The 24,356-nt window shown below is 49.0% G+C and overlaps 2 protein-coding genes across 2 annotated transcripts in view; both read left to right on the top strand.

Annotated features, from left to right (window-relative positions):
* The window catches only part of Tctn2 (tectonic family member 2), a 32,933-nt gene extending 13,875 nt beyond the window's left edge, over positions 1-19,058 (top strand). The window contains exons 8-18 of the mRNA XM_038346437.1: positions 594-735; positions 2,957-3,022; positions 5,851-5,985; positions 8,023-8,100; positions 10,456-10,533; positions 11,497-11,608; positions 14,514-14,620; positions 16,057-16,213; positions 17,403-17,528; positions 17,611-17,699; positions 18,508-19,058. Coding sequence (XP_038202365.1) covers positions 594-735; positions 2,957-3,022; positions 5,851-5,985; positions 8,023-8,100; positions 10,456-10,533; positions 11,497-11,608; positions 14,514-14,620; positions 16,057-16,213; positions 17,403-17,528; positions 17,611-17,699; positions 18,508-18,635 — 1,218 coding nt within the window. The 3' untranslated portion in view covers positions 18,636-19,058. The remainder of the gene's footprint in view (positions 1-593; positions 736-2,956; positions 3,023-5,850; positions 5,986-8,022; positions 8,101-10,455; positions 10,534-11,496; positions 11,609-14,513; positions 14,621-16,056; positions 16,214-17,402; positions 17,529-17,610; positions 17,700-18,507) is intronic.
* A 2,904-nt stretch (positions 19,059-21,962) lies between these two features.
* The window catches only part of Atp6v0a2 (ATPase H+ transporting V0 subunit a2), a 30,464-nt gene continuing 28,070 nt past the window's right edge, over positions 21,963-24,356 (top strand). Inside the window, exon 1 of the mRNA XM_038345197.2 lies at positions 21,963-22,181. Coding sequence (XP_038201125.1) covers positions 22,065-22,181 — 117 coding nt within the window. The 5' untranslated portion in view covers positions 21,963-22,064. The remainder of the gene's footprint in view (positions 22,182-24,356) is intronic.

A 24,356-nucleotide genomic window follows, 5' to 3' on the forward strand; every position in this document is an offset into this window, starting at 1 on the left:
ACACTCTTTCAGGTTAGAGTCTTACGTGAAATCTTGTTTTTTTCTAACTCCGTCATCATTAGGAGACCATGCCCATGGGAGGAAAGCATGGGACACATGACAGTTTGCTATTCCTGTGAACCTTTTATGTTATTGAAGCTGTCGGGGGTCAGGAGGGGGTACTTAGCAGTAGAGTTTATGGTTATGCCTGGCTTTCCCGTCTCCCTCAAAATTCAGGCTGTGATGAGGAAGAACTGAGATTGAATATAATCGTGACTTGATAGTGGAAGGGCCAGGAACCTTCCCCGAGTGTATTAGAGAACACTTCTATGAGTAGTGGCTTCCAGATCTTGGCTCCCTAAAGTTGGTCACCTTGAGTACTAACCGTTGACATCGTCCAGCAATAGCAGTGGGCAGCAGAGAGCAACGTGTGGTAGGGTGGCATCGAAATAGGGTCTCACTGTAGCCTAGCCTGGTTCTGAATTTAGTGCAATCCTGCCTGGACCCCCCAAGTCCTGGAATTGCAGACTTGAGCACCACGCTTGACAGAAAGAATGTCTTAAAGACAGGAAGAAGAATATGGTCGATGTACCATATTGGTTGCTTGCCCTTAGGTCTCCCTGGCTGGACAGTGTCTGCAGGATGCTCCAGTGGCTTTCCTGAGGAATTTTGATATTAAATGTACCATCAATCTGGAAGCACACCAAGAACGAGATGGCACTGTCCCTGAGAATGTGAAGATTCGCACGGCGGGAGGTAGGCTGCCTTTGCGGTTAAAACAGAGTGTGTAAGCCTCTGGCTCTGCATCCGTGATGCTCATCTGTTGGTTGAGGATGGTTTTTTCCACGGGAAACATTCAGTCTGACTGGACAGCACCCTGTACATGTGATTGGTGTTTTTCTCTCTGCCCTGGGCACGGAATCCTGTGTTCAAGCACTGAGCCCCATCCCCTCCCCAGGTCTCTATTGTGACGTAAGTCAGATCTCCAGAATGTCACCATTGGCTTTGGTGTACCATCCTGTGCACCCTACATACCTGAGGAGCCCCAGGCCTTTCAGTACCTGCAGAGGGAGTTGGCATTTTCTGTGCAGTGAGTTACTGAGCTCTTGTCTGTCCTTACACTCCACATCGGCAGGGCCATTGCTTTGCTGCTGGCTCCCCCTGAACAAAGGATGGACACACACTGTGACTGCAGCCAGGGGAGGCTGGCTAGTCTCTGTGGGTCTCTACAGGCAGGCTCACAGGCTCTCAGCATCCAGGAGGAAGTTACAGTTGCTAGTCTCTGCACACTCAGATGAACAGTTCCCAACCACTCCTACTTAGACTCCCAAAGAGTCTTTTTTCTTCTTTGAACCTGGCCCATATGAGTAATGGCTGTACTAATTTCCTATGGGCCAATTGGTCTCGGAGTCCAAGCTCATGTCAAAGTACACACTGACTCAGGACCACACACACACACACACACACACACACACACACACACCCTCCCCGCTTCCTCTGCTCATGCACTTTGCTCTGTGGCCTTCACGTCTGACTTCTTTCACTTAGCATCATCTTTATTTTGTTTTTCAAGACAGGGTTTCTCTGTGTATCCCTGGCTGTCTTGGAACTCAGCCTGTAGGACAGGCTGACCTTGAACTCAGTATGTGCCAACTCCTCCCTCGAGCATGCTGGGATCGAAGGCTTGTGCCACCACTGCACACCTTTACGTTAGCATCATCTTTTGAAAGCATATGTCTGTGCCACATTACTTATTTACTTTGTTTGAGGGCCAAGGAGTATTCTGCTGTGTGGCTCAGCCGCGTTTCATGACGGACAGACACCTGGCTTGTTGCCGCGTTTCATGACGGACAGACACCTGGCTTGTTGCCGCGTTTCATGACGGACAGACACCTGGCTTGTTGCCGCCGTTTTGTTTTGTGCCAGTGCTGGAGTGAGCATCTGAAGACACAGTTTGTGGGATATGGAGTGGGATTGCCAGGCAATGCAGTTTACTTGACAGTTTGAGGGACCCCAGACTCTCCCAAAGCAGCTGCACTGTGTGCATCCTACCCCGCAGCACCACAAGTGCTGGTGCCGACTCTTCATGGGTATAGTGAGCGGCTGGGACAGAGGGACCCCAGCCTCTGATGATGTAAAGGGGAGAGAGGGGGAGAGGACCTCAACACAGGCGTGGCTGCCCAGTAGCCTTTTTCTTTTTTCTTCTTCTTTTTTTTGGGGGGGGGGGGTGTTGAGACAGGGTTTCTCTGTGTAGCCCTGGATGTCCTGGAACTCATTCTGTAGACCAGGCTGGCCTCTGCTTCCGACAGGCTGGGATAAAAGGTGTGCACCACCACCACCCAGCCAGTCACCCTTTCCTTTTCCTTTTTGAGGTAGTATAGCCTAGGGTGACCCTGAGCTCCTGCGCCTTGGTCCTGTGAATGCTGGCGTGCGTCACAAAGCCTGGCTCCTTGTTAGCTCGATAAACCCCTGTGAGTAGGTGAGTGGTACCATGAGGGAGCACACGTCTCTGTGGAAGTTAATTTGTTAGGGGAAATTCATCCACACTGTGAACCCCAAGTTTGCATTTGCAGTAATTAAATAAAATTAACCTTGGGTCAGGTGGCTCAGTTAGCAACTAGTTGACAGAAAGTGATCAGAGAGAATCTGAGGCCATCCAGGAGAGATAGAGAGACACACCAGGAGTAGGGAGGATTTGGAGTGGTGCAGCTTTTTTTGTGGCAGAGCAGAAGGATGTGCTTTTTTGGAGAGATGCCAGCAAGGAGAGAAGGTTAGCCAGTTGCTACTCAACCTCTCTGAGCTAGCAGGTTTTCACCCCAGCCTTTGAATCTTGGGTCTTTTTATAAATAGAGAGATAGAAGTTTAGTTAAAGCTAACTAGTGGCAGTGGCAGAGTTGCAATTTCTGGTTGAAATGGCAGTAGATTAAGGTGCAGCCACTTGCCAAGTTAAAACAACATTGATTCTGTGTCTCTTTAGGTCTGGTCACACCAAGAGTAAGCTATGAGCAAGCTGCTGACCTGGACAAACGCATCTCCAGTCCAGGTACATAGTGTTACATGTTCATGCCACTTCTACAAAACACAGCTGCTGTTCCTTTTCTGTTTTCTTTTCTTTTTTTTTAAAAGATTTATTTATTTATTTATTATACAATATTCTGCCTATATGTGTGCCTGCACGCCAGAAGAGGACACCAGATCTCATTACAGATGGTTGTGAGCCACCATGTGGTTGCTGGGAATTGAACTCAGGAACTCTGGAAGAACAGCCAGTGCTCTTAACCTCTGAGCCATCTCTTCAGCCATTTTATTTTCTTTTTGAGACAGGGTCTCACTATGTGGCCCTGACTGCCCTGGATCTCCCTATATAGACCAGGCTGGCCTAGAACTCACAGAGATCCACCTGCCTCTGCCTTCTGGGTGCTGGGATTAGAGTTATGTGCCATCACTGCCCAGCATTTTAAAACAAATTTTTAAAGATTGATTTTTATCTGTGTCTGTGTGGGGTGTGCTAAGGCCAGAAGAGGATGTCAGATCTCCTGGAGCCTTCCTTACGGTTGATTGACGTGAGTGCTAGGAGGCAAACTCTGGTCCTCTGCGAGAGCAGCAGTCACTCTAACAACTGAGCCACCTCTGCGGCCCCTTACTAATGAAAATTACGTGTTATGTTTTTTGGGGAGGGGCTGGGGTTGAGCTTGTGCACAGCAGTACAAGTGCTTTTGTGTCCACAAGGGGGTTGGATCCCCTGAAGCTAGAGTTAGAGGCAGTTGTAAGTTACCAGGCCCGGGTGCTGGAAACCAAACTCTGGAAGAGCAGCACTTCCTCTTAAGTACTGGCCGCCTCTCCAGCCCTGTCGTCTGTGTTCTGAGACAGCACCTCACCATGTATCACAACAATCACAACTTAGCCTCCTGATTGCTGCTGAGTGGCTTTCTGTGTCATCACATCACCAGTGTACAATGTATTTTCATTATGAGTTGAAGGAAGAGGGGCTGTGGAGATGGCTCAAAGCAGTCCCTGACATGCAGGTGGGCGGACCTTCGTGTGGTCCCCGCCATGTGTATGAGGCTGGGCCAGTGACATGCACGGCAACCTCGGCCCTCAGGAAATGGAGAGAGCACATCCCTAGATCTCCACAGCCAGCTGGGTTAGCAGAGCTGTGGACTTCAGCTTCAGTGAGAAACCCACCTCAAAAAAATCAGGTCAGACGGATGTGGTGGTGCACACCTTTAACCCCAGTATTTGGCAGACTGAGGTATGTAGATCACTATGCATTCAAAGCCAGCCTGGTCTGCATAGCAAGTTACAGGACAGCAATTTTATATATATATATATATATATATATATATATATATATATATATATATATATTAGAGACTGTGTCTTAAAACAAAACAAAACACAAAATGAGATGGCGGGCCAGAGAGACGGTTCAGTGGGTAAAGGTGTTTGCAGCCACGCTTGAGTACCTGAGTTCAGTTCCTGGGACCTATGTGGTGAAAGGCGCTAATCAACTCCTAAAACTTGTCCTTTGACCTCCACTTGGGCATTGTGACAAGCCTGCATGTGTATGTGTGGGGGGACATGCAAGGGTGTGTGCACATGCAGGAACACACACAAATAAAAATGTGAAAAAAGAAAAGATGGAGAATGATTGAGGAAGATACACAGCACCGACCTCTGACCTCTACATGCAGCCATGGGCACTGTACACAGTCGCACATAGGAATGTTTACACATATGTAAACACACAAAGTAATTAAAAATTTAAAAATGGGGGCTGGGGAGGTGACTCAGTGCCTAAGAGCATTTGCTGCTCTTGCAGAGGACCAGGTTCAGTTCCCAGCACCCACACGATTGCCCACATCTGAAACTTCAGTTGCAGGTGATTTGATGCCCTTTTCTGCCCTCCTGGGCACCAGTCACACACCATGGTGCTTATACTTACGCGCACATGCAAGCAAGACCCTCATGCACGTGAAATAAAAATAATACATACATCCTTAGGAAAGAATTGATGGAGGCTCAGCAGAGTTGGGGGGACACTCCAGCAGAGTTTTGTTGCATGTTCTGCTTGTGTGGCTTCTGTGAACTCTGAGACCTCTGCCGCCTCCTCACGGGCCCTGAGGGGATGTGCAGCAGAGCCCTTGCCAGCTCTCAGGTTCTGAGGCCTTTGCTTAGGTCACTCTTAGGTTGTTAATCCTTGCGGACACAGCGTGGTCGTTCTTGCCTGCTTTATTTTCTAATCCTCATGCGCACGTGTGTGTGCGCGCGCGCGCGTGCGTGTGCACATGCATGTGGATGGAAATCAGGACAGTTCAGCTGTGGGTACTTGTCTTCCCCCTTATTTGAAAGAGGTGTCTTGTTCTTTGATGCCAATGCTGGGCTCTCTCAGCTGGCTTTCTGTGGGTTCTGGGGATCTGAGCCTTCTCTCCAGCCTCCTTTCTTGCTTTTCCTGGTAGTTAAACTTTGCAGCCAGAGCAGCTGTGTGGTGTGGCTGATTCAGCAGCCCTTTTGTTTTGAATGAAGGTGTGGCCTGTGTTCCTTTCGAGTGGGTTATGACCTTGTTCCTGGCTGTGTGTTTGAAATTTGTTCTGTCTAATAGCTTAATAGCTGCTAGACCTCAGGTCTCTGCTTCCGGATGCACGAGTGTCCCCAAGTGCAGAGGGACAAAGGAATCACAGGAAAGAGACAGAATCATTCAGGGAGCTGAGGTGGAATAGAGGATGTGGCTAATTGATTTGGGACCACAGGAAGCTCTGTGGAGGAAATAGTGGACGGCTTCCTTAGGGAGCTGGAGAGATGGCCGTGGGGTGCCCACTCAGGCAGACAGCCCCAGAAGCACGTCCACTCAGAGAGGGCTTTTCTTTGCAGACACACTTCAGAACAGTGGATCTGCCTCCAGAAATGTGAGCGTTGAAGAGCATTACGTTTTCAGATGGCAAAATAATTCTGTCAGCGGACTAGACATCACAGTCATCAGGGCAGAGATCAGTGCCCACCAGAAAGGTAACGCTGATGAGAGGCTGGGAAGCCTTGATTTGGAAGTATTCTATTTTCCAGTGGTTTCTGTAACTGACTCTTCAAGGGGAGCCGGACTTGTTTATCATGTGTGTTTATCACTGAATCAAGGAGTCAGTATTTTTTTTACCCCAAGACAGAGTCTCTCTGTGTAGCCCTGGGTGTCCTGGAATTAGCTCTGTAGACCAGGCTGGCCTTGAGCTCACAGAGATCCCCACCTTCCTCTGCCTCCTGAGTGCTGGGATTAAAAGGGCATGCCACCACCGCCTGGACGTTAAGACGTCAGACATAATTTTGCTCCGGGTGTGGTGGGTCACACCTGTAATGCTAGAGCTCAGGAGACTGAGACAGCGAGACAGTGAGTTCAAAGCAGCAAGGATACATATAGTGAAGCCCTGTCTCAAAGGAACAACCACAAAAAAAAGTGATTTTTAAAGTAAATGGTACCTAGGCTAGAGAGATGGCTCAGCACTGGCTGCTTTTCCAGAGGATCCGGGTTCAGTTCCCAGCACGCGCATGGCAGCTCACATATCAGTGCACCCCAGATACTCCACACACACCTGCAGTGGCTTGCACGTCCACACACATGTATGTATAATTAAAAATAAAGTTTCCCTGAGCAGGGGTGGCGCACGCTTTTAATCTCAGCACTTGGAAGGCAGAGGCAGGCAGATCTCTGTGAATTCATGACCAACTTGGTCTATAAAGTGCATTCTAGAACAGCAGTACTGTTACACAGAGAAACCCTGTCCCAATACCCCTCTGAAAAGAATTAAATAAAAAAAAATAAAGTAAATAGTATCCCTGGGCTGGCAAGATGGCTCTGCTGGGAGGGTGCTTGTGACAAGCCTGACAGCCCGAGCTTGTGTCCCCAGAACTGACTCCTGCAAGTTGTCGTTGGACCTCCACATGTGTGCCAATGCTTGTGCACCCACACACGTACACGTACACTGGTACGCCCAGATCACGGAGTCCCCCCAAGCCAACTAGGAGACCAAACCTGTATGTAAGAGCAAAGAGCCTTTATTCTTACACAAGTTTGCAAACTCGGATTCTCTGTGTGTTCAACATATTGGAGTGATCGGAGAGCCCCAAGCTCAGTTGGGGTTGGGTTTTATTGTAGCAATAGAAAGCAATAGAAAAGGTGGGGGTGAGGGATTTGTAAGGTTCAGGACCCCTGACTGGCTGACATTTGTCTAGGGGTGTCTTGGTGAAAAGTGATGGGTGTGTGCTGGCAGGCGATCCTCTCTACAATGGTTGGAATGTTAAATGTTTCCTTTGGAAGCGTCTTGGGTGCTGCCTGCTTATGACTTTTCCCGGAACAGCTGCCTGCTATGGCAGCTGTGCGGCCTGGGTGCCAAGTATGGCCAGGCTGCCCTGGGCCCCACATGGCCTGGGCCCTGCTATATGTGGCTTGGCTGCCCTGCTCCCGCAATAAATAAAACGTAATTTTAAAAAGTTATTTATTATTATTATTATTATATTTATTTATTTATTTATTATGCAGTATCTGCCTGCATGTACACCTGCATGTCAGAAGAGGGCACTATATCTCATTGTAGATGGTTATGAGCCACCATGTGGTTGCTGGGAATTGAACTTGGGATCCTCTGGAAGAGCAGTCAGTGCTCTTAACCTCTGAGCCATCTCTCCAGCCCAAAACGTAATTTTAAAAGAAGAGAAAAAATGGTATGGGCTTGGCTAGTGTATGCCTTTAATCCCAGCACTCGGGAGGCAGAGGCTGGCAGGAATCTTCTGTGTAGACCAGGTTGGCTTCAGCCTCCTGAGTGCTGGGACCAAATGTCTGTAATAACACACTTGATTTGTTTCTGTTTTGGGTCTTGGTTTTTGTTTTGTTTTGCTTTTTAAGATGATAGCCTGGACTGGCCTCCACCTCAAAGCCATCCTCCTGCCTCACCCTCCTGAGTGCTGGAATTACGGCGTGTGTCGCCATGCCTAATGGGCATTGCTTTCTTTTCCCAGTGAAATGGTACACATTATGTCTCCAGTTTCCTTCATCTCTAGGAACAATGGCCCAAAGATTCACAGTGAAGTTTTTAAACCATGACAGTGGTGATGAGAAGGAATCTTCTGGAAACCCAGGTAGGACGACCGATGTGCTGGTCTGCACAGGCCCTAGGGCACTCCTGGGCTGTGGCATGGTTATCAGGAGCTGTCCTGAGTTGTGTTGGTCTCCATGGCCGGGTTATCCTGTGACAGTCCACTTTCTCCGACGGCAGCTCAATATTGTAACATACAATGTTGTTTTAAATGCAAATTTTGTTCTCTTTAGCCTATGGTGTTTTGTTTTTGTATTTTGTGGTTTTTTCCCCTGTTTTTTTGTTTATTTGTTTTTCTATAGGACTTCTCAATGTAGCCCTGGCTGTCCTGGAATTCTCTCTGTGAACTCAGAGATTAGCCTGCCTCTGTCTCCCAGTGCTGGGATTAAAGGCGTGCACCACCACCAATGGCTAGTGTGTCTCTGTGTCTGTTTAATGATTTATTTTTATTTCATGTGCATTGGTGTTTTGCCTGTGTGTATGTCTGTTGGATTCCCTGGAACTGGAGTTACAGACAGTTGTGAGCTGCTGTGTGGGTGCTGGGAATTGAACCTGGGTCTTCTGGAAGAGTAGTCAGTGTTCTTAACCACTGAGTCATCTCTCCAGTCCCTTTTTAAAAAATTACTTTTACTTTTGTTTATGTCTATGTTCACTTGCATGTGTGTTCACTCACACGTGCCTCTTGTGTGCAGGCAGCCATGGAGGTCAGACTCCCTGGGTCTGGAGTTTCAGTCAGTTGTGAGTTTGCCCAGCATGTGTGTTGGGACCCAACCTGGAGTCTTCTGGAAGAGCAACAAGTGCTCCCAACCACTGAGCCATCTCCCCAGCTCCCAAGAGGTTTTATTTTTGTTTGTTTGTTTGTTTGTTTGTTTTGTTTTGTTTTGTTTGTTTTTTTGTTTTTGGTATTCGTGTGTAGCCAAGGCTGGCCTTGAACTCTGGATCTAATGTCCCCCCTCAACCTTCCAGGTAGCTAGGATTATAGGCACTGTACTGGTGCCTTTTAAAAGATGTTTGTTGTGTATACAGTGTTCTGCCTGTAGGCTAGAAGAGGGCACCAGACCTCATTACAGATGGTTGTGAACCACCATGTGGTTGCTGGGATTGAACTCAGGACCCTTGGAAAAGCAGCCAGTGCTCTTAACCTCTGAACCATCTCTCCAGCCCACCTTTGTCCTTTTGAAAGAAAGCTGATACTTGGTGGGCCACTGTCCTCCGAGTATGGCAGCTGTTGCCACCTTAGAGCAGTTGTGACCGTATCTACAGGAGACCCCAGGAAGGTCAGGCCTGTTTCTCCCCCAGCTGCTTGGGAGATACTGATACATAGGGTGGAAGGCTAACTGAGGGGTGCTCTATCCATGCGGCAGGAGATTCTGGCACATGGGGGGTGGAAGGCTGAGGGTGCTCCATCCATGCGGCAGGAGATTCTGGTACATAGGGGATGGAAGGCTGAGGGTGCTCTATCCATGCGGCAGGAGATTCTGGTGCATAGGGGGTGGAAGGCTGAGGGTGCTCCATCCATGCGGCAGAGGATACTGTTGCATAGGGGGTGGAAGGCTGAGGGTGCTCCATCCATGCGGCAGGGGATACTGTTGCATAGGGGGTGGAAGGCTGAGGGTGCTCCATCCATGCAGCAGGACATCACCACCCGTGCTGGTGGGGTTCTCAGCGCTGTCGCTGTCTTAAGGTCACCCACACTTTGTGAGTTAGCGCACCAAAGCCGTGGGCTTGTGCCCTTCAATCCCAGTTCATTCAGATGTAGTCAGGGAAAGGCCTACACCGGCTTTCTGTGCACCTGCTCATCTCCTGCCCTTTTGGCTTCCTTGGTGCCTGGTTTGCACCTGCGACGTGGTAACCTATGTGGAGCTTGTTGTGTTTCTTTCTGCGACTTGTGGCACTATTTTAGATATTCTGGGATAAGCAAAGTCCATCAGGACATCAGGGAGGCTGGTGTTCAGGAGTGGTAGGAAGTAAGGTCAGAGTAGATGTGGGCTGTGACCTTGACTGGGCCCAGATTTGTAGAACAGGCACTAAATCATGTGGGGATGGAGAGGGAAGTTGGCCATTGCTGGGGGGTTGTCCTGGGAATGTTGGTGCTGTAAATGTTGGCTAGGAATGTGCATAGCCTTCCATTTCAGAGCTTCCTCCCTCTGAGAGGAAGAATGGGACTGCACATGGGTGCCGTCAGGACTGACTAAAAATGAATAAGTCAAAAAAATCGAAACAGGAAGTAGAAATCACCATCCTCTTGCCTCAGCTTTTCAAGTGTTGGGGTCACCTGCCGCTGTGTGGGCACAGGGGTGGCGTTCACAAAGCTCCACCTCCACCTCCAAGGCTTCCCTCTCCTGCTGTCTGATGTAAGAGAAGATGCCAGCTCTCCCTGCTTTGTTTGCTGTTCTAGGTTACCAGCTTGGCAAGCCTGTCCGAGCCCTGCATACCGATGGGATGAATGTCACTGCGTTGCACCTCTGGCAGCCAGGTGATGTGCTTTGCCGTGGTGATTTGCCCCTGGCAAACAGGAGCTAGAAAATCTGCTACCCTTTCGGCCTGTGGCGTGGGGGAGGGGCTGCTTTTTGTGTCTCTGTGGCTCCCCCCCTCAAGGTTATCTAGCATGTTGTACCTAAGTGCTGGGTATTCGAAGAGCAGTTCAGGCGTGACTGGGCTCTCTGTGGCCAGCATACTGCTCCTTGGAGAGAGAATAGGTCACTCTGAATGGTGGACACCCAGTGCTGCAGTCGGAGTTGCCCACACGTGTCAGAAGCAGCCATGTCCCGCTACCAAGGAGCCACTGAACCTGGTCCAGGAATTCTCACACAGAATAGTGTCTTTGTTTGGCTTTGAAACGATCAAAAGGATTAGAATAGCGGTTCTCAACCTTCCTAATACTGTGACCCTTTAATATAGTTCCTCATGTCATGGTGTCCCCCAAGCACAAAATTATTTTCGTTGCTATTTCAGAGCTGCAATTTTGCTTCTGTTATGAATCGCAAAGTAAACATCTGATATGAGACCCCCAAATAGCTTAAGACCAGGTTGAAGACCAGATTAGAGCAACGAAGTGACCCAGTCTGCAGAAACGGAAACATTTTGTTTTGCTTTCCATTACTGGTTTTGTATTGTTTAGCCAGCTGTGCTGGACATTTCTGCTATCCCAGCACTTAAGATGTGGAGGCAGGAGGACCAGGAGGTCAAGGTCATCCTCAGCTACATCATCAACTCAAGGCCAGCCCGGGCTATGTGAGACACTGTCTCAAAAAAGATGAAAATTAACACTTTTTGTTTGTTTGATTGAAAAGGGTCATTTTATGTTGCTCAGGCTGGCCTTGAACCACCATGCTCCTGCCTCCACCTCCTGAGTACTGCTGAGAGGGCTTTCAGGAAACACCTGGAAGTAAATCTTTGTCTTTTAGCAGATCAGTGAGAGCTCATCTTTCTTTTGCAGCTGGAAGGGGCTTGTGCACATCAGCCGCTCTCAGACCCATTTTATTTGGAGAGAATGTACTTGCCGGCTGCCTTTTGGAGGTTGGGATTAATGAGAACTGTACGCAGCTCCGGTGAGTCTCATGTTGGTTGGTTTATGTGAAGTGGGGTCTCATAACCAAGGATGGCCTTGAACTCTTGATCCTACTGTCTCCACCTCCCAGGACTGGCTCAGCGAGTTTCATTAATGAATTTTCCTGCATTTTGAGTGGTTTCCTTAAAATTAATTTATCATGTGAATGTAAAAGACAGAAGCGTGCACGTGCACACACACACACACACATACACACACACGCACACACGCACGTGTGCGCACACACACACACACACACACACACACGCAGAGAGAACTTGCGCATCAACACAGGCAAACAGACCTGGGGATGAGAACCATTCATACTTAAACAAGGCTTCTGGTGTGGGAGCCTTCTTTGAAAACTGGATGAAGGGCCAGAGCCATCTGTAGTTTTAACTGTACGATTAGCGTTTGGAAAATGTTTGTGCACATGTGTGTATTTAGCATTTGTTCGTGAAGTTACTGTGTGTGTGAGATGGGTGTGGGTACAGGTGATGCACGTGTACGTGTTGTGTGTGCGTAAGTTGGGGAGCACCTTTCTCCAGCACAGATTCTAGGTGTGGAACACAGGTCATCAGTGTTGGTGGCACTTGCTCTCACCCGTGAGCCATCTTGCTAACCCTGACTTTTTTTCATGGTGGTAAAATTCCTATGATGTAATTAACCTTCGTGAAGCACCCGATTGAGCCAGGCACAGTTGCTCAGCCATCGTTGCTCTCGAGAGGCTGAGGCAGGGTTGTTGTTAGGGGTATCTTGGGCTGCATAAAACACCCGGTCTCAACATAAAATCAAACAAAGAGGGTCTGTCTGTCGCATTGGTTCAGCAGGTAAAGGCATTTGCTGCTAAGGGACCTGAATTCAAGACCAGGACCTGTGGTGGAAGAAAACTGACTCCCTTAAGTTGTCTGACCCCCCCAAATATGCCACGGCATATGCATGCACATGTACACAAATGTTTAAAAAACTAAAATCAAGCAAAAAAGTTGAATATCTACAGGCCTTTCATGATTATATGAAAGGGTCTATCTTGTTCTAAAATATTTTCATCACCAAAAAATGGAAATCTGTCTGTATAAATAGTTACCCCCTGTCTTCTCCCCAAAGCCTCAGGTACCACACACCCTACTTTTTGCCCCTGTGGCTTTGCCCACTGGGTGTTCAAATGGAATCACACCCACTCTGTCGTTCTTCCGTGTTGCAGCAGCATGTACTGGAACTCCCTCCGCTCCTATGGTGACCCGTAGACTGACTGTCTGTGTGTCTGTACATACCACACCTTGTTCATCCCCCTGGGTTGTCTGCGTCTTTCACTGTTTGGCTGTGCTCATGTTCATGGCTGCGAACAGGCCTGTATTAGTTTTTCTTGGAATTGCTTACTGTTTTTTTTTTTTTTTTTTTGGTTTCTCAAGACAGAGTTTCTTTATGTAGCTCTGGCTATCCAGGCTAGCCTCGAACTCACAAAGATATTCCTGTTGCTGCTTCCCAAATGCTGGGACAAAGGTGTGCACCACCACCACCCGGTTAGCATTTCCTGTTCTTACAGTCTGTGCCTGGGAACTGAAGTGCCAGGTTGTCTGGTATTGCCCTGTCTGTCTGCAGAGCCTGGTTTTTCTACAGTGGTGGCATCTTTTGCCACTCACACAGCAGAGTGGGACAGCCCCAGTGTTCCCGCATCTTCCCAGCACTCGCTGTTTTCCTTGTTTCTGATTACATTTTTGCTGTTTTACATTTATCTTTGTTTTGTTTGGGTGAGTTCAAGGATGGGCAAGCACACATATGCTTCCCGTGTGGAGGTCAGAGGACGACTTTTGGGGCCCAGTGCTCTCTCTGGCCACGCTGTAGGATCTAAGAATCCAGTTCAGGTCTTTAGGCCCGCATACACACTCCTCCACCCACTGAGCCACCTCACTGGCCCCTCCCCTCCCAGCACAGTCCTCACTTTAAGATTTATTTGTTTTTATGGTTTAAAGTTTGTATGGTTTGTGTGTCTATGCACCATGTGCAGGCAGTGACCAGAAGAGACTGCCAGATGCCCTAGAACTGGAGGTACGGATGGTTGTGAGCCACCAAGTAGGTGCTGGGAATTGAACCTGGGGCTTCTAGAAGAGCAGCAAGTATTCTTTCCTTCCTTCCTTTTTTTTTTTTTTTTTTTTGAGATTGGGTTCTCTGTGTAGCCCTGACCATACTGAACTTGATCTGTAGACCAGGCTGACCTTGAACTCAGGGATACACCTGCCTCTGCCTCCTGAGTGCTGCTGAGATTAAAAGCATGTGCCACCACTGTCCAGTTTGAGCAACAAATGTTCTTAATTGCTGAGCCATCTCTCCAGTTTACACCCTGTTTATATCCTGTATATACCCTGTTTTTATTTATTATTATTATTGTTGTTATTATTATTATTGGTTTTTCAATACAGGGTTTCTCTGTAGCTTTGGAGCCTGTCCTAGAACTTGCTCTGTAGACCAGGTTGGCCTTGAACTCACAGAGATCTACTTGCCTCTGCCTCCTGAAATGCTGGAATTAAAGGCTTGTGCCACCACTGCCTGGCTGCACTTTATTTATTTATTTATTTATTTATTTATTTATTTATTTATTTATTATGTATACAATATTCTGTCTGTGTGTATGTCTGAAGGCCAGAAGAGGGCACCGGACCTCATTACAGATGGTTGTGAGCCACCATGTGGTTGCCGGGAATTGAACTCAGGACCTTTGGAAGAGCAGGCAATGCTCTAAACCACTGAGCCATCTCTCCAGCCCCTGCACTCTATTTTTAATGCCAGTCCCTCCAGCAGATTTTCATCTGGGCTCCCAGCAAAGACTAAGTTCCAGTCTTGGGAAAGGACTTGAAGACAGGCCCCGCTGGTCACCGGCTGAGAAGTGTTGTCTTCTTCTCATGTAGGGAGAACGTCCTCCAGAGGCTGGATTTGCTGATACAAGCAACTCATGTCGCAAGGAGAGGCAACTCGGATTACAGCGATCCGAGTGATGGCTGGCTGGAGATCATTCGTGAGTCTTAGTGGCCACGCACAGGGGCTTATGGCTGTTGAGCCTGTGGTTGCCAGCCATGGCCCAAGAGCCTGACATATTTGACTAAGGCTCTCTGCTGTAGGCAGGAAGCTTTTCACATCTCTCTCATGGCTTTGCTTCAACCAGGCAGCCCCTGCTAACTTCCTCTGTCTGAGAGTCTGGGCTTGAAGATCTTTAGGGCACGTCAGTTTGCACTGCTGTTTTGAGTTCCCAAGAATATTGGCACAGAGCTAACTTGGTAGTGTATAGAAGTCACTTTGTTACAGAGTTTGAAAATGTGGTGCTGAGTGAAAGAAGCCCAGATCAGACCCCCGAGACCTCCAGATCCATCTGTGTGCAATACCCAGATGAGTAAAAATCCCACTTGTGGGTTCTAGGAAACGGCGAGGTGCTGCTGTGATCTGGAGAGTTCTGTGCAGACTGATCCAAAAGGGAACTGGGCTGAGATGTGTGCAGGGCCCTGGGTCTGAGCCCCAGTACCCACTTCCTCCCAGATCCAAAGCCAGTCCGAAAAATCACTCACCTCTGAGCTGTTCATTTTGAAGAGAAGCGGTGTGGCTCTAAGGACGGGTGCTGGTCTAGCTTGCTCCCGTCTCCAGCCAGGAAATTGCTTATTTATCTAGCCCACAGGAACCAAAGATGCTAGGATGAGTTCTAAATATCCTTTTTTACATGACTTCTGTGAGGGTGGTGACTGTTTAGAATAACTTTGTGACTTCACTGTGGTCCCTCGTCCCTCTCAGAATACTTTGTGGCTTTCGGGGTCTCTGTCTCTGTCTCTGTCTCTCTCTCTCTGTCTCTCTCTCTCTCTCTCTCTCTCTCTCTGGTTTTCAGGACAGGGTTTCTCTATAACAATCCTAACTGTCCTGGAACTATCTCTGTAGACCAGGCTGGCCTTGAACTTAGAGATTCACCTGTCTCTGCTTCCTGAATGCTGGGATTAAAGACTTGCACCATCATTGCCTGGCCTTTTTCTTTTTTTTAAGAAAATATTTTATTTATGTGACTATGTGTCTCTGTGGAAATTTATGCCATATGAGTTCTAGTGTCCTTGGAGTTAGGAGAGGGCATCATATGCCCTGGAGTTGAAGTTATAGGTGGCTGTGAGCTGGGAACTGACCCTGTGCCTTCCACAAGAGCAGCTAAATGCTGAGACATCTCTGCAGCTCCGGACACTGAATCTTTATGTTTAGTTTTATTATGTGGGTTGGGACCTCATTCATCTTGCAGGGAAGCCTTTAGACGCCACCCAGGTGAGTAGTACCTGCTTCTGCCTGGTGGACATGAGGCCACATAGTTATGGAGTGACAACATTAGAGGACTGGAGCCAGACCGTGTCACCTTCCATTCCTTAGTGTGTCATGTGTGACACTATAGGACAGCTGCTTTGAACAGGTGTCTTGACATTCTTGCAGGTGCTGACGCCCCTGAGACAGGTGCTGACCTGCCCCTGAGCAGCGCAAATGGCATCTGCCTAGAAGTTCCTGCCCAGCTCACCATCCGCATCCTCTTTGCCGAAGCTGGTTCTGTGGAAGGGGTGGCTCAGCATGAGATCCTCGGCGTGGAGACGAGGTGTGTGTGGTTTCCTCCCAAGAGCTGCCAAAGTCAAGAGCAGGACAAAGACTAGGAATGCTAGGCAGGAATCTGCACACTTGCAAATGGGGATTGTTAGGGATCTGGCTGTGTGGGTGGAAGGCGCCAATACTGTTTGAGACTGAAGCTGCTCTCAGGATTGTTTGGAAGGCTCTGAGAGCTCTGCAGAGTCCAGAGGGTTAAGGCTAGCAAGGGGCTGTGCAGTGCTGTGTGTACTTAACTCTGTGAGCCTGGGTGGTGCGCTGGCAGCAGAATGGGGCCATTGGTTGGAGGCTTTGCCGGCACCATAGGTTCAGATCATGGAACCATGTGTGGCTTTAGACAGTTTGATATGTAGTTGCCTCATCTGAGAAATGATGACAGCCAAGTGTTGAGTTTCTCCCTCAGGTGACAGGTTCCACCTAACAGAAAGTGATGCATGCTGCTCAGTTGGGAAGAGTCCCCATGCCCTCAGAGAGGGCCTCTTCCCTTTTACCTCTGGCTCCCCTTGCCCTGGGACTGCCTTCACTCGCATGGACGTCCTTCTCAGTCCTGCAGGGTCAGCACTCAGCCTTGCCTGGGCTTACTAAAGAGAGGCCACCTTGTCAAGAGACATCTGGGCAGACTTACATTTGTCCAGCTGGATCATGTGTTCCTGTCGGAGCCATTTGCCATGGCCAGGACTATCAATAGCCCTGGAAGGCAGGCTCTGGATTCAGGCTGCTGTCTTTTGATCTACTGAACAGAGAGTGGGGAGTGATGTGTCCCCCACCCCTAAGGGAAGTTGGGGAGCAATTACCAGAACAGGAGAAGGGATGCCTAGCCCCCATCAGAGTTACTTCAGACTGTTGGAGTGAAGCCAGTGGGCTCTCTTCCTAGGCAAGACTTCACCAGTGAGCTTTTCCCCAGTCCCACAGTACTGTTTCGAGGATTCTTTGCCATAATATGTAAAAAGCACCTTAGTTCTGTGCTGCGGGTATGGAATGCCCTCGATAAATGACCAGCTGCCAATAGACTGTTGGAAACCATCAATCTTTGCTAAGAGAACCCGGTGACAGGTACAGGGACGTGCAGATTCTCTCTTTGTGTCTAGACTTGAGAAATGGATGCGACACTTGGATTCCCTGGGGTCCTGAGTCAGACTTCTGATGAATGGTGGCCACCCTGCCTTACAGTCTCCCTGTTCTAGGGTCTCCACAGTGACCTGGCAGTACCAGTGTGGGCTCACCTGTGAGGACAAGGCCGCTCTTCTCCCTCTCAGTGCTTCCGTTCAGTTCATTAAAATCCCTGCGCAGATGCCCCGCCCTCCAACGAGGTGAGCCAATGGCTGACAGGCTAGCAGGTTCCTTCCTGCCTCTCACTTGTTCTCCTGGAAACCTTCTCATGTGTTTTTGTAGATTCCAGATCAGCTTCACAGAGTATGACTGTACCCGGAATGAGCTGTGCTGGCCTCAACTTCTGTATCCTCTGACCCAATATTACCAAGGTAGGGAAGGCAGGTTCTGCTTGTTGTCAGAATGTCATGCCAATTGAAACTGCCGAGTCAGTGTGTAGATGTTGTAGGCAAGACGCACAGACTTAAAAGAAGAGACTGTGCCACTGCTGATGTTTTATAACTACTAGTGCTCATCACTGATAATCACTAAGTAATTACCTCCAAAGCCAAGACAGGATACAGCTCAGTTGTTGTGGGGATGGGGTAGAGCCCCTGCAAGTGTCGGTAGGCAGGGAAATAAACCTCAAAGAGATGAAAATGAAAACTCAGTTCAGCCTGGCTGGATCAAACTCTGGGGTCTGGTCCCAGGGGGTTTATTGCCACTAAACACAGTACGATTTGGAGAAAGTTTCCTGTGTAAAACAATTCCCAGTTCACAAGGAGACATAAGTACACTGCAACTCAACTTAAAGTACATGTCCTTTCTTCGGAGATAGGAAGAGCCTGCCACCTGTTCTAGCTGAAGGGCCTAGGGAAGGACCTGGGGTGTCTGGGTCATACAGAGAGTGCATTGCACTATTATATGCCTCCGTCCTGGTTGGGGGAGCTTGGGGGAGCACTTGAATATAGATAATATAAGGGTCATTTAGACTATCAGCCACCTCTGGTCCTGGTTGGGGTAGCTTGATATGGTCTGGCCCTACAGATAATATAGATCATAATGTAGACCACCAGGCTGTTCATCACCCCCTTTCTTCTGAGGGGACAATCCTGTATGCTTAACATTCCTGGTTTCCCTGGTGGTCTGTGGGTGCAAGGACCTTTGTGATCCCAATAAGTTTCTTTTGCTGTCTTCCAGGAGAGCCTCGTTCCCAGTGTGTCGCCAAAGGCCTAATGCTGCTGTCGCTCCTGCTGCTGGCCACACTCGTCAGCCATCCTTGGATGAGACCGTGCAGAGGCCGGTGCTCGGCTCCCATCTCCTGCTGAGTTTGCTCGAGGACTCAGAGCATGCACTCAGTGGCTCCCTGTAGGCCGGTGTGCCTCTCTGAAACCTTTTGTTTGAGACAGGGTCTCACTATGTAGCCCAGGCTGCCCTCTTAGTACACTGGGATCTTCCTGCCTCTGCCTCCAGAGTGCCGGGACTGAAGGTGTGCACCACCATGCCTAGCCTCCCTGAAACATTTTAATAAACAAAATGTCTATTTTTATAGAAATTCTTGGTGTTAAGTGAATTTAAGTCAATTATCCAGATATTCAGAGTTGCACAGAGTGATCCTTCTTGCTGCCGGCTGGCTTCAGGGGAGCTGCTAGTGTCCCTGAATGTCAGAGACCTAAGCCTAGCACGAATTCCTAATCACAGGATTTTTGGTTTTGACCATACTTAATGCAAGCATATAAGAATTAAGAAAGGATTGATTACTGTCTCATATTCCAAGGAAAGGCTTAGAAAATGCTTTTAAAATTAAATTATATGATGATGACGACGACGACGACGATGCAAGGCTGTGTGTGAGTGAGCTTGGTGCGGGTACATGGGAGACAACCACTGCGAATCAGTTTTCTCCTCTGCCATTTGGACCCAGGTTGGAAGGCGGGTGGCATTGTGTAGGCATCGCCTCTACCCATGAGCCATCTCAGCATCGCTATAGTTTTAAAGTGCTATGTTCCTCATTGTGTAGAACCAGGCCAGCCTAGAACGCAGAGATGCGCTGGCCTCTGCCGCCCGAGTGCTGAGATTAAGGGCACATACCACAATGTCTCAGCCAGCTTTCTTAAACAGGCCAGGACCACCTCTCCAAGGGCATTACTGCCCATAATGGGCTGGGCCCTCCCACATCAGTCAGCAATCAAGATAATTCACCATAGACACGGCTTACAGGGCAATCAGATCTGTGTCACCCTTCAGCTGAGATTTCCTCTTCTCAAGTGATATTATGTAAAAACTGGTACAGGGACATTTGAGCTGAAACCTAAAGGAGTCAGCTTTGATGAGGTCCAGTGGGCCAGTGTTTTAAACTGAGTGATTCCAGAGTTCAAGTGTGTGGACCAGGAAGCAGGGAGAAGTGTGGCTGAGTGAAAGGATCCAGGACTAGGGTGAGGGGTTCAGATTGTCTTTGGAATACAATTAGAGAAGCCACATCGGATTGCATGCTATTGCAGAAATCACATGGCCGCTGTGACTGTGGAGGCTGGCTGGCCATGTGGCTAGTGGGATTGCAGAGGCCACACATTGCACCACATAGGGTGCCATGGATTGTACACGTTCCAGGCTGGCAAATCAACTGTGACAAAGCCAACCAGTGGTGGCTGACTGCAAGCGAGCATGTGTCCTAGGGGTTAACAGAGTTCTCAGACTAGCTCAGCATGATGGCTGCAGCCTCTATCTCCTCTAAGAGCCAAAGGGTGTTCGCTTGGAACAGTAAAGTGGAAGGAGAGTGGTTAAGACTCTCCTTCCGTTGGGAGGTGGTGGCTCATTCCTTTAATCCCAGCACTCAGGAAGCAGAGGCAGGCGGATCTCTGTGAGTTCGAGGCCAGCCTGGTCTGCTGTTGGTTTTACTCTAGCTCCATGTTGAAACCCAAAATGTAGTTGGTTGTTTTACTCTTTAGTCTTTGGGGACCCACCACACAGCTCCCAAATAAATCACACACGGAGTTTTATTCTTAGTTGCTTCTGGGCTTCCCTTTTCTTCTGTGTATCTTACTTTCACTCTGGCTGGGTGGCCGGCCCCTATGTCTGCCACTTCTCCATCTTTCTGCTCACACTTTCTGCCTGCCCGCCCCACCTATCCTTTCTCCTGCCTCCCTATTGGCCGTTCAGCTCTTTATTAGACCATCAGGTATTTTAGACAGGCAAAGAATCACAGCATCACAGAGTTAAACAAATGCAGCATAAGCAAAAGCAACACATCTTTACACCATTAAACAAATGATCCACAGCATAAACACAAATAACACACCTTAAAATAATATTCCCAACACTGGTCCTGAGCTATTTCCAGGATAGCCAAGGCTACACAAAGAAACCCTGTTTTGACCTCCCGCCCAAAAGACACTCCTCACCCCCCTTAAAATATATTTATTTATTGGGGCTGGAAGATGGCTCAGTGGTTAAGAGCCCATATTTCCCTTTCAGAAGACCTGAGTTTGGTTCCCATACCAGGAGGCTCACTGCCACTCTCTCTCTTGGGGATCTGAATCTTCTGGCCTCTGCAAGCCATGTGCACACACACTTTCTTTAAAATAATAAAAATCATTTAAAAATGTTTATTTGTATGTGTGCTTGAGTATGTGTGCATAAGCCTATTAGGTTGGAAAAAGGCATTGGGTTTCTTGAAACTAGAGTTACAGGCTGCTGTGAGACACCTGACCTGGGTCCTGGGAACCCCAAAACTTACTGCAATAGCTGTAGGTGCTCTTAACTCCTGAGCTCTCTCCAGATCGTAGGACAACAATCTGCTGAAGTTACTTAGAGTTCTTGTCTAGTATGAAATCCTGGGTTCCATCCCCAGCCAACACAGACTCAGTGTGATAGTGCTTGCCTGTAATCCCAGCACTGGGGGTGAGAGGGTGGAGGCAGAAGGATCAGGAGTTCAAAGTCACCCTTAGCTACTTAAAGAGTTTGAAGCCTATCTGGGATACATGGGACCCTATCTTAAAAACAAACAAACAAATTTAAAAGGTAGGTCTCTCGTCCTCTGGTGCATGGCCCCATACCCACACACATGCATTAATTGGATTTAGCGGATCATCACAAAAAAAGACAAGCAATTGGAGGGGGAACGTTTTTGGAATAATGTGGGAATTGGAAGGGAAAACAGGTTGAATATGATATTTTTGCTGTATACATGTATTAAATTCTCAAAAATAACGAAAATAAAGTCCTCGGGGGTGGTGGTGTACACCTTTAATTTCAGCACTTTTAGGTAGAGGAAGGGTGATCTATGTATGAGGGCAGCTAGGTGACAGCACAGCTACATAGACTGACTCAAAAAACAAGTCTTCAAAAGGACCTGGCCGTAGTGGGGCACGAAAACAATCCTGGAACTGGAGAAGCTGAGGCAGGAGGATTGCGAACTCATGGCCAGCTTGAATTCCACAGGGAGATCCCATCCGAGGAAAAAAAATTACACACCAATGAAATAAACTCTAAAGTCGCGCAGGGTCCACCTCAGTTAGGGTTCCCGCCTCCTGTGCACCGATTGGACGAGTCGTAGTGACGGACTGCTACAATCCTGATCGTTCATTGGTTATCTTGCGATGGCCGGTTCCCCGGGGCGGAACCGGAACCGGCTGCCTCGGTGGGCGGGGCGTGGCGGGTAGCTGTGGCGGCTGCTGAACGGTGGCCGCGGTGGCAGCGGTGCAGAGCCCCATGGTGCCGGTGCGCGGGCCGCGGCGGCTGAGCGAAGCGGCGCCGCCATGGGCTCCCTGTTCCGCAGCGAGAGCATGTGCCTGGCGCAGCTCTTCCTGCAGTCGGGCACCGCATACGAGTGTCTGAGCGCGCTGGGCGAGAAGGGCCTGGTGCAGTTCCGAGACGTGAGTGTCCCGCGGCCTGCGTGCCTGTACAGCCCAGGGCTGGGCGCCGGCAAAGTCGGCTGACGTAGTGGGGACCCGGGCCGGGAGGTGGCTTTGCAGGCTGGCGAAGGAGGACCCTTATGAGGAGGTGGCCTTTGAGTCGAGACCCGAACGGGACAGGAGCTGTCAACGGGGAAAGAGAAGGGTCTCGGAGATGGCTTTGCAGAGTAATCAAGAAAGACCCCTCCGAGGAGGTGGTCTTTGAGCTGAGATCAGAACGGAACAGGAGCTGGCGGTGGGAAGATGCGGAGGAGGACGGTACCCAGAGGTGGTTTTGCTGGGTAGCTAAGGAGGGACCCCTCTGAACAGGAATAGGTGGGTTAAGAGAGGCTGGAAGAGGGATGGAGAAGTGTGACAGGTTGTGAGTCCCTAGGGAGAGAGCTTTTGAGTTTCAGACTCCTGTATGATGATGCGCCGGCATTGTTGACAAGTGACGAGGACCTGGGTCACAGTATGTGTGGAATGGAGGCTGTCTCTGTAACTGTAATAACACACTTGCCAGCACAGCCATTGGCTTGTTTTCAACCTCCGTGCACTACTAACCTCCGAGGGTCAGGACCTTGCCCAACTTGTTCTTTCCTCATTTCCCACGAGTGGCACGGGCCCTGGCATTTATTGGCATTAATAAACAATGTTGGATGAATACATAAGCTTTTATGGAGTAACTTCTGGCCTTGGAGACTCTGAGCAAGGCAGATGAAGACCCTGCGCTCCTGAAGTTCAGTCTGGGAGGATGCTGGGTAAACACTGATCATGAACTATAAGTGTCATGGAGGAGGAGAAGGTGCACAAAGGCTGCCAAACAGGCCCCGATACCTACTGATGAAATTGAACCCCACCAGTTTTTTGCTTCTGGCCATTTCTCTGTCTCTTTCTGATGGGTCCATACTCCCATGATCTGATATGGGTGGCCCTTACATCATGGGGACTCCTGAGTGACAGGCAGTGGCACAGGCAAGGTGTGCTCTTCCTGGGTCCCAGAACCACTTGGACTACAGTCCTTGGTCTTTGTACCTGACAGGTAGGGTGTGGTGCTGTGAGTGGCACCAGAAAGATCGAGGCAGCAGTCACAAAGGAAACAGGCTTTTATATCAGGTCTAATTGGTTCCATCCTGTTAGGACTCAGGCCAAGGCACTTATCATGCTTCAATCTCAGGGGCCCAGCAAGCTCAGTAATCAGCTCAGAGCTTCAGGTTCCAGTGAGTGCCGTTACCCGAGCTCCAGGCTGGACTCGGGATCCATTTAAAGGGAGAGAAAGTGCAGCCCTTTGCAGGAGGGAAATAGAGTGATGTGCTTTGCTGAGCCTTCAGGGCTGCTCCGTGTCAGGTGCCTGTAAGCTTGGGCATTGGTGTTCAAGCTTGTGGCGGGTCCCATTCTCATTTATGGGGTGGGATCACGAACCCTTTTTGACTTACTCAGGCCTTTCAGCTTGTCACCCTCGGAGGGGTGGGGCAGCTGAAGGTTTTCCATAGCGACTGCAGTGGGGAGATCTGGACAAAGAGGGGCTGTGGCCCTGAAGAGACAGGTGGGCTCAGTTCCGTCTTTACTGTGAGGACAGCTTCCTTCTTGGCCCTGTGGTTGCTGTAGCTTTGCCTCCTCTGCCTGCTCTTCTGGGTTCAATGCCAGTCATATAGACAGGGTCTGGAGCTGGGCGTGGTGTTGCCACACTCTGGAGGCAGAGGCAGGAGGATGGAGAGTTCAAGGTTAGCCTGGGCTCTATAGGGAGCTATCTTGATAAAATGAGAAAGGAGGCAGGGAATGGCTCAGCAATTAAGAGCCCTTAGGGCTCTAGCAGAGGTCCAGAGTTCAGTTCCCAGCACCCATACCAGGAGGTTCACGGCTGTCTGTAGCTCCAGCTCCTTTGGATTCCTCAGGCACCTGTACTCATGAGCCCTCACCATGACACACAGAAATAATAAAATAAATCGTAAGCATCAAACAAAGGAGTCTGTTGGAATGTACTTCTACACCATTAGCTTTGAATTAAGGTACCTGCAACCTTAAGTTACATCCTCCCCCCAAAATAAAACATTTGGGAACCCACCCAATAGAAAACAGTGTCTGTCTAAGCTGCTGCTGCTGCTGGTAGGTGTTTGTATCCTTGTGGCAGGAGCACACCTCTTCATAGAAGACCTG

This window comes from Arvicola amphibius, chromosome 10 (assembly GCF_903992535.2).
Source record: "Arvicola amphibius chromosome 10, mArvAmp1.2, whole genome shotgun sequence".
Classification (NCBI taxonomy): domain Eukaryota; kingdom Metazoa; phylum Chordata; class Mammalia; order Rodentia; family Cricetidae; genus Arvicola; species Arvicola amphibius.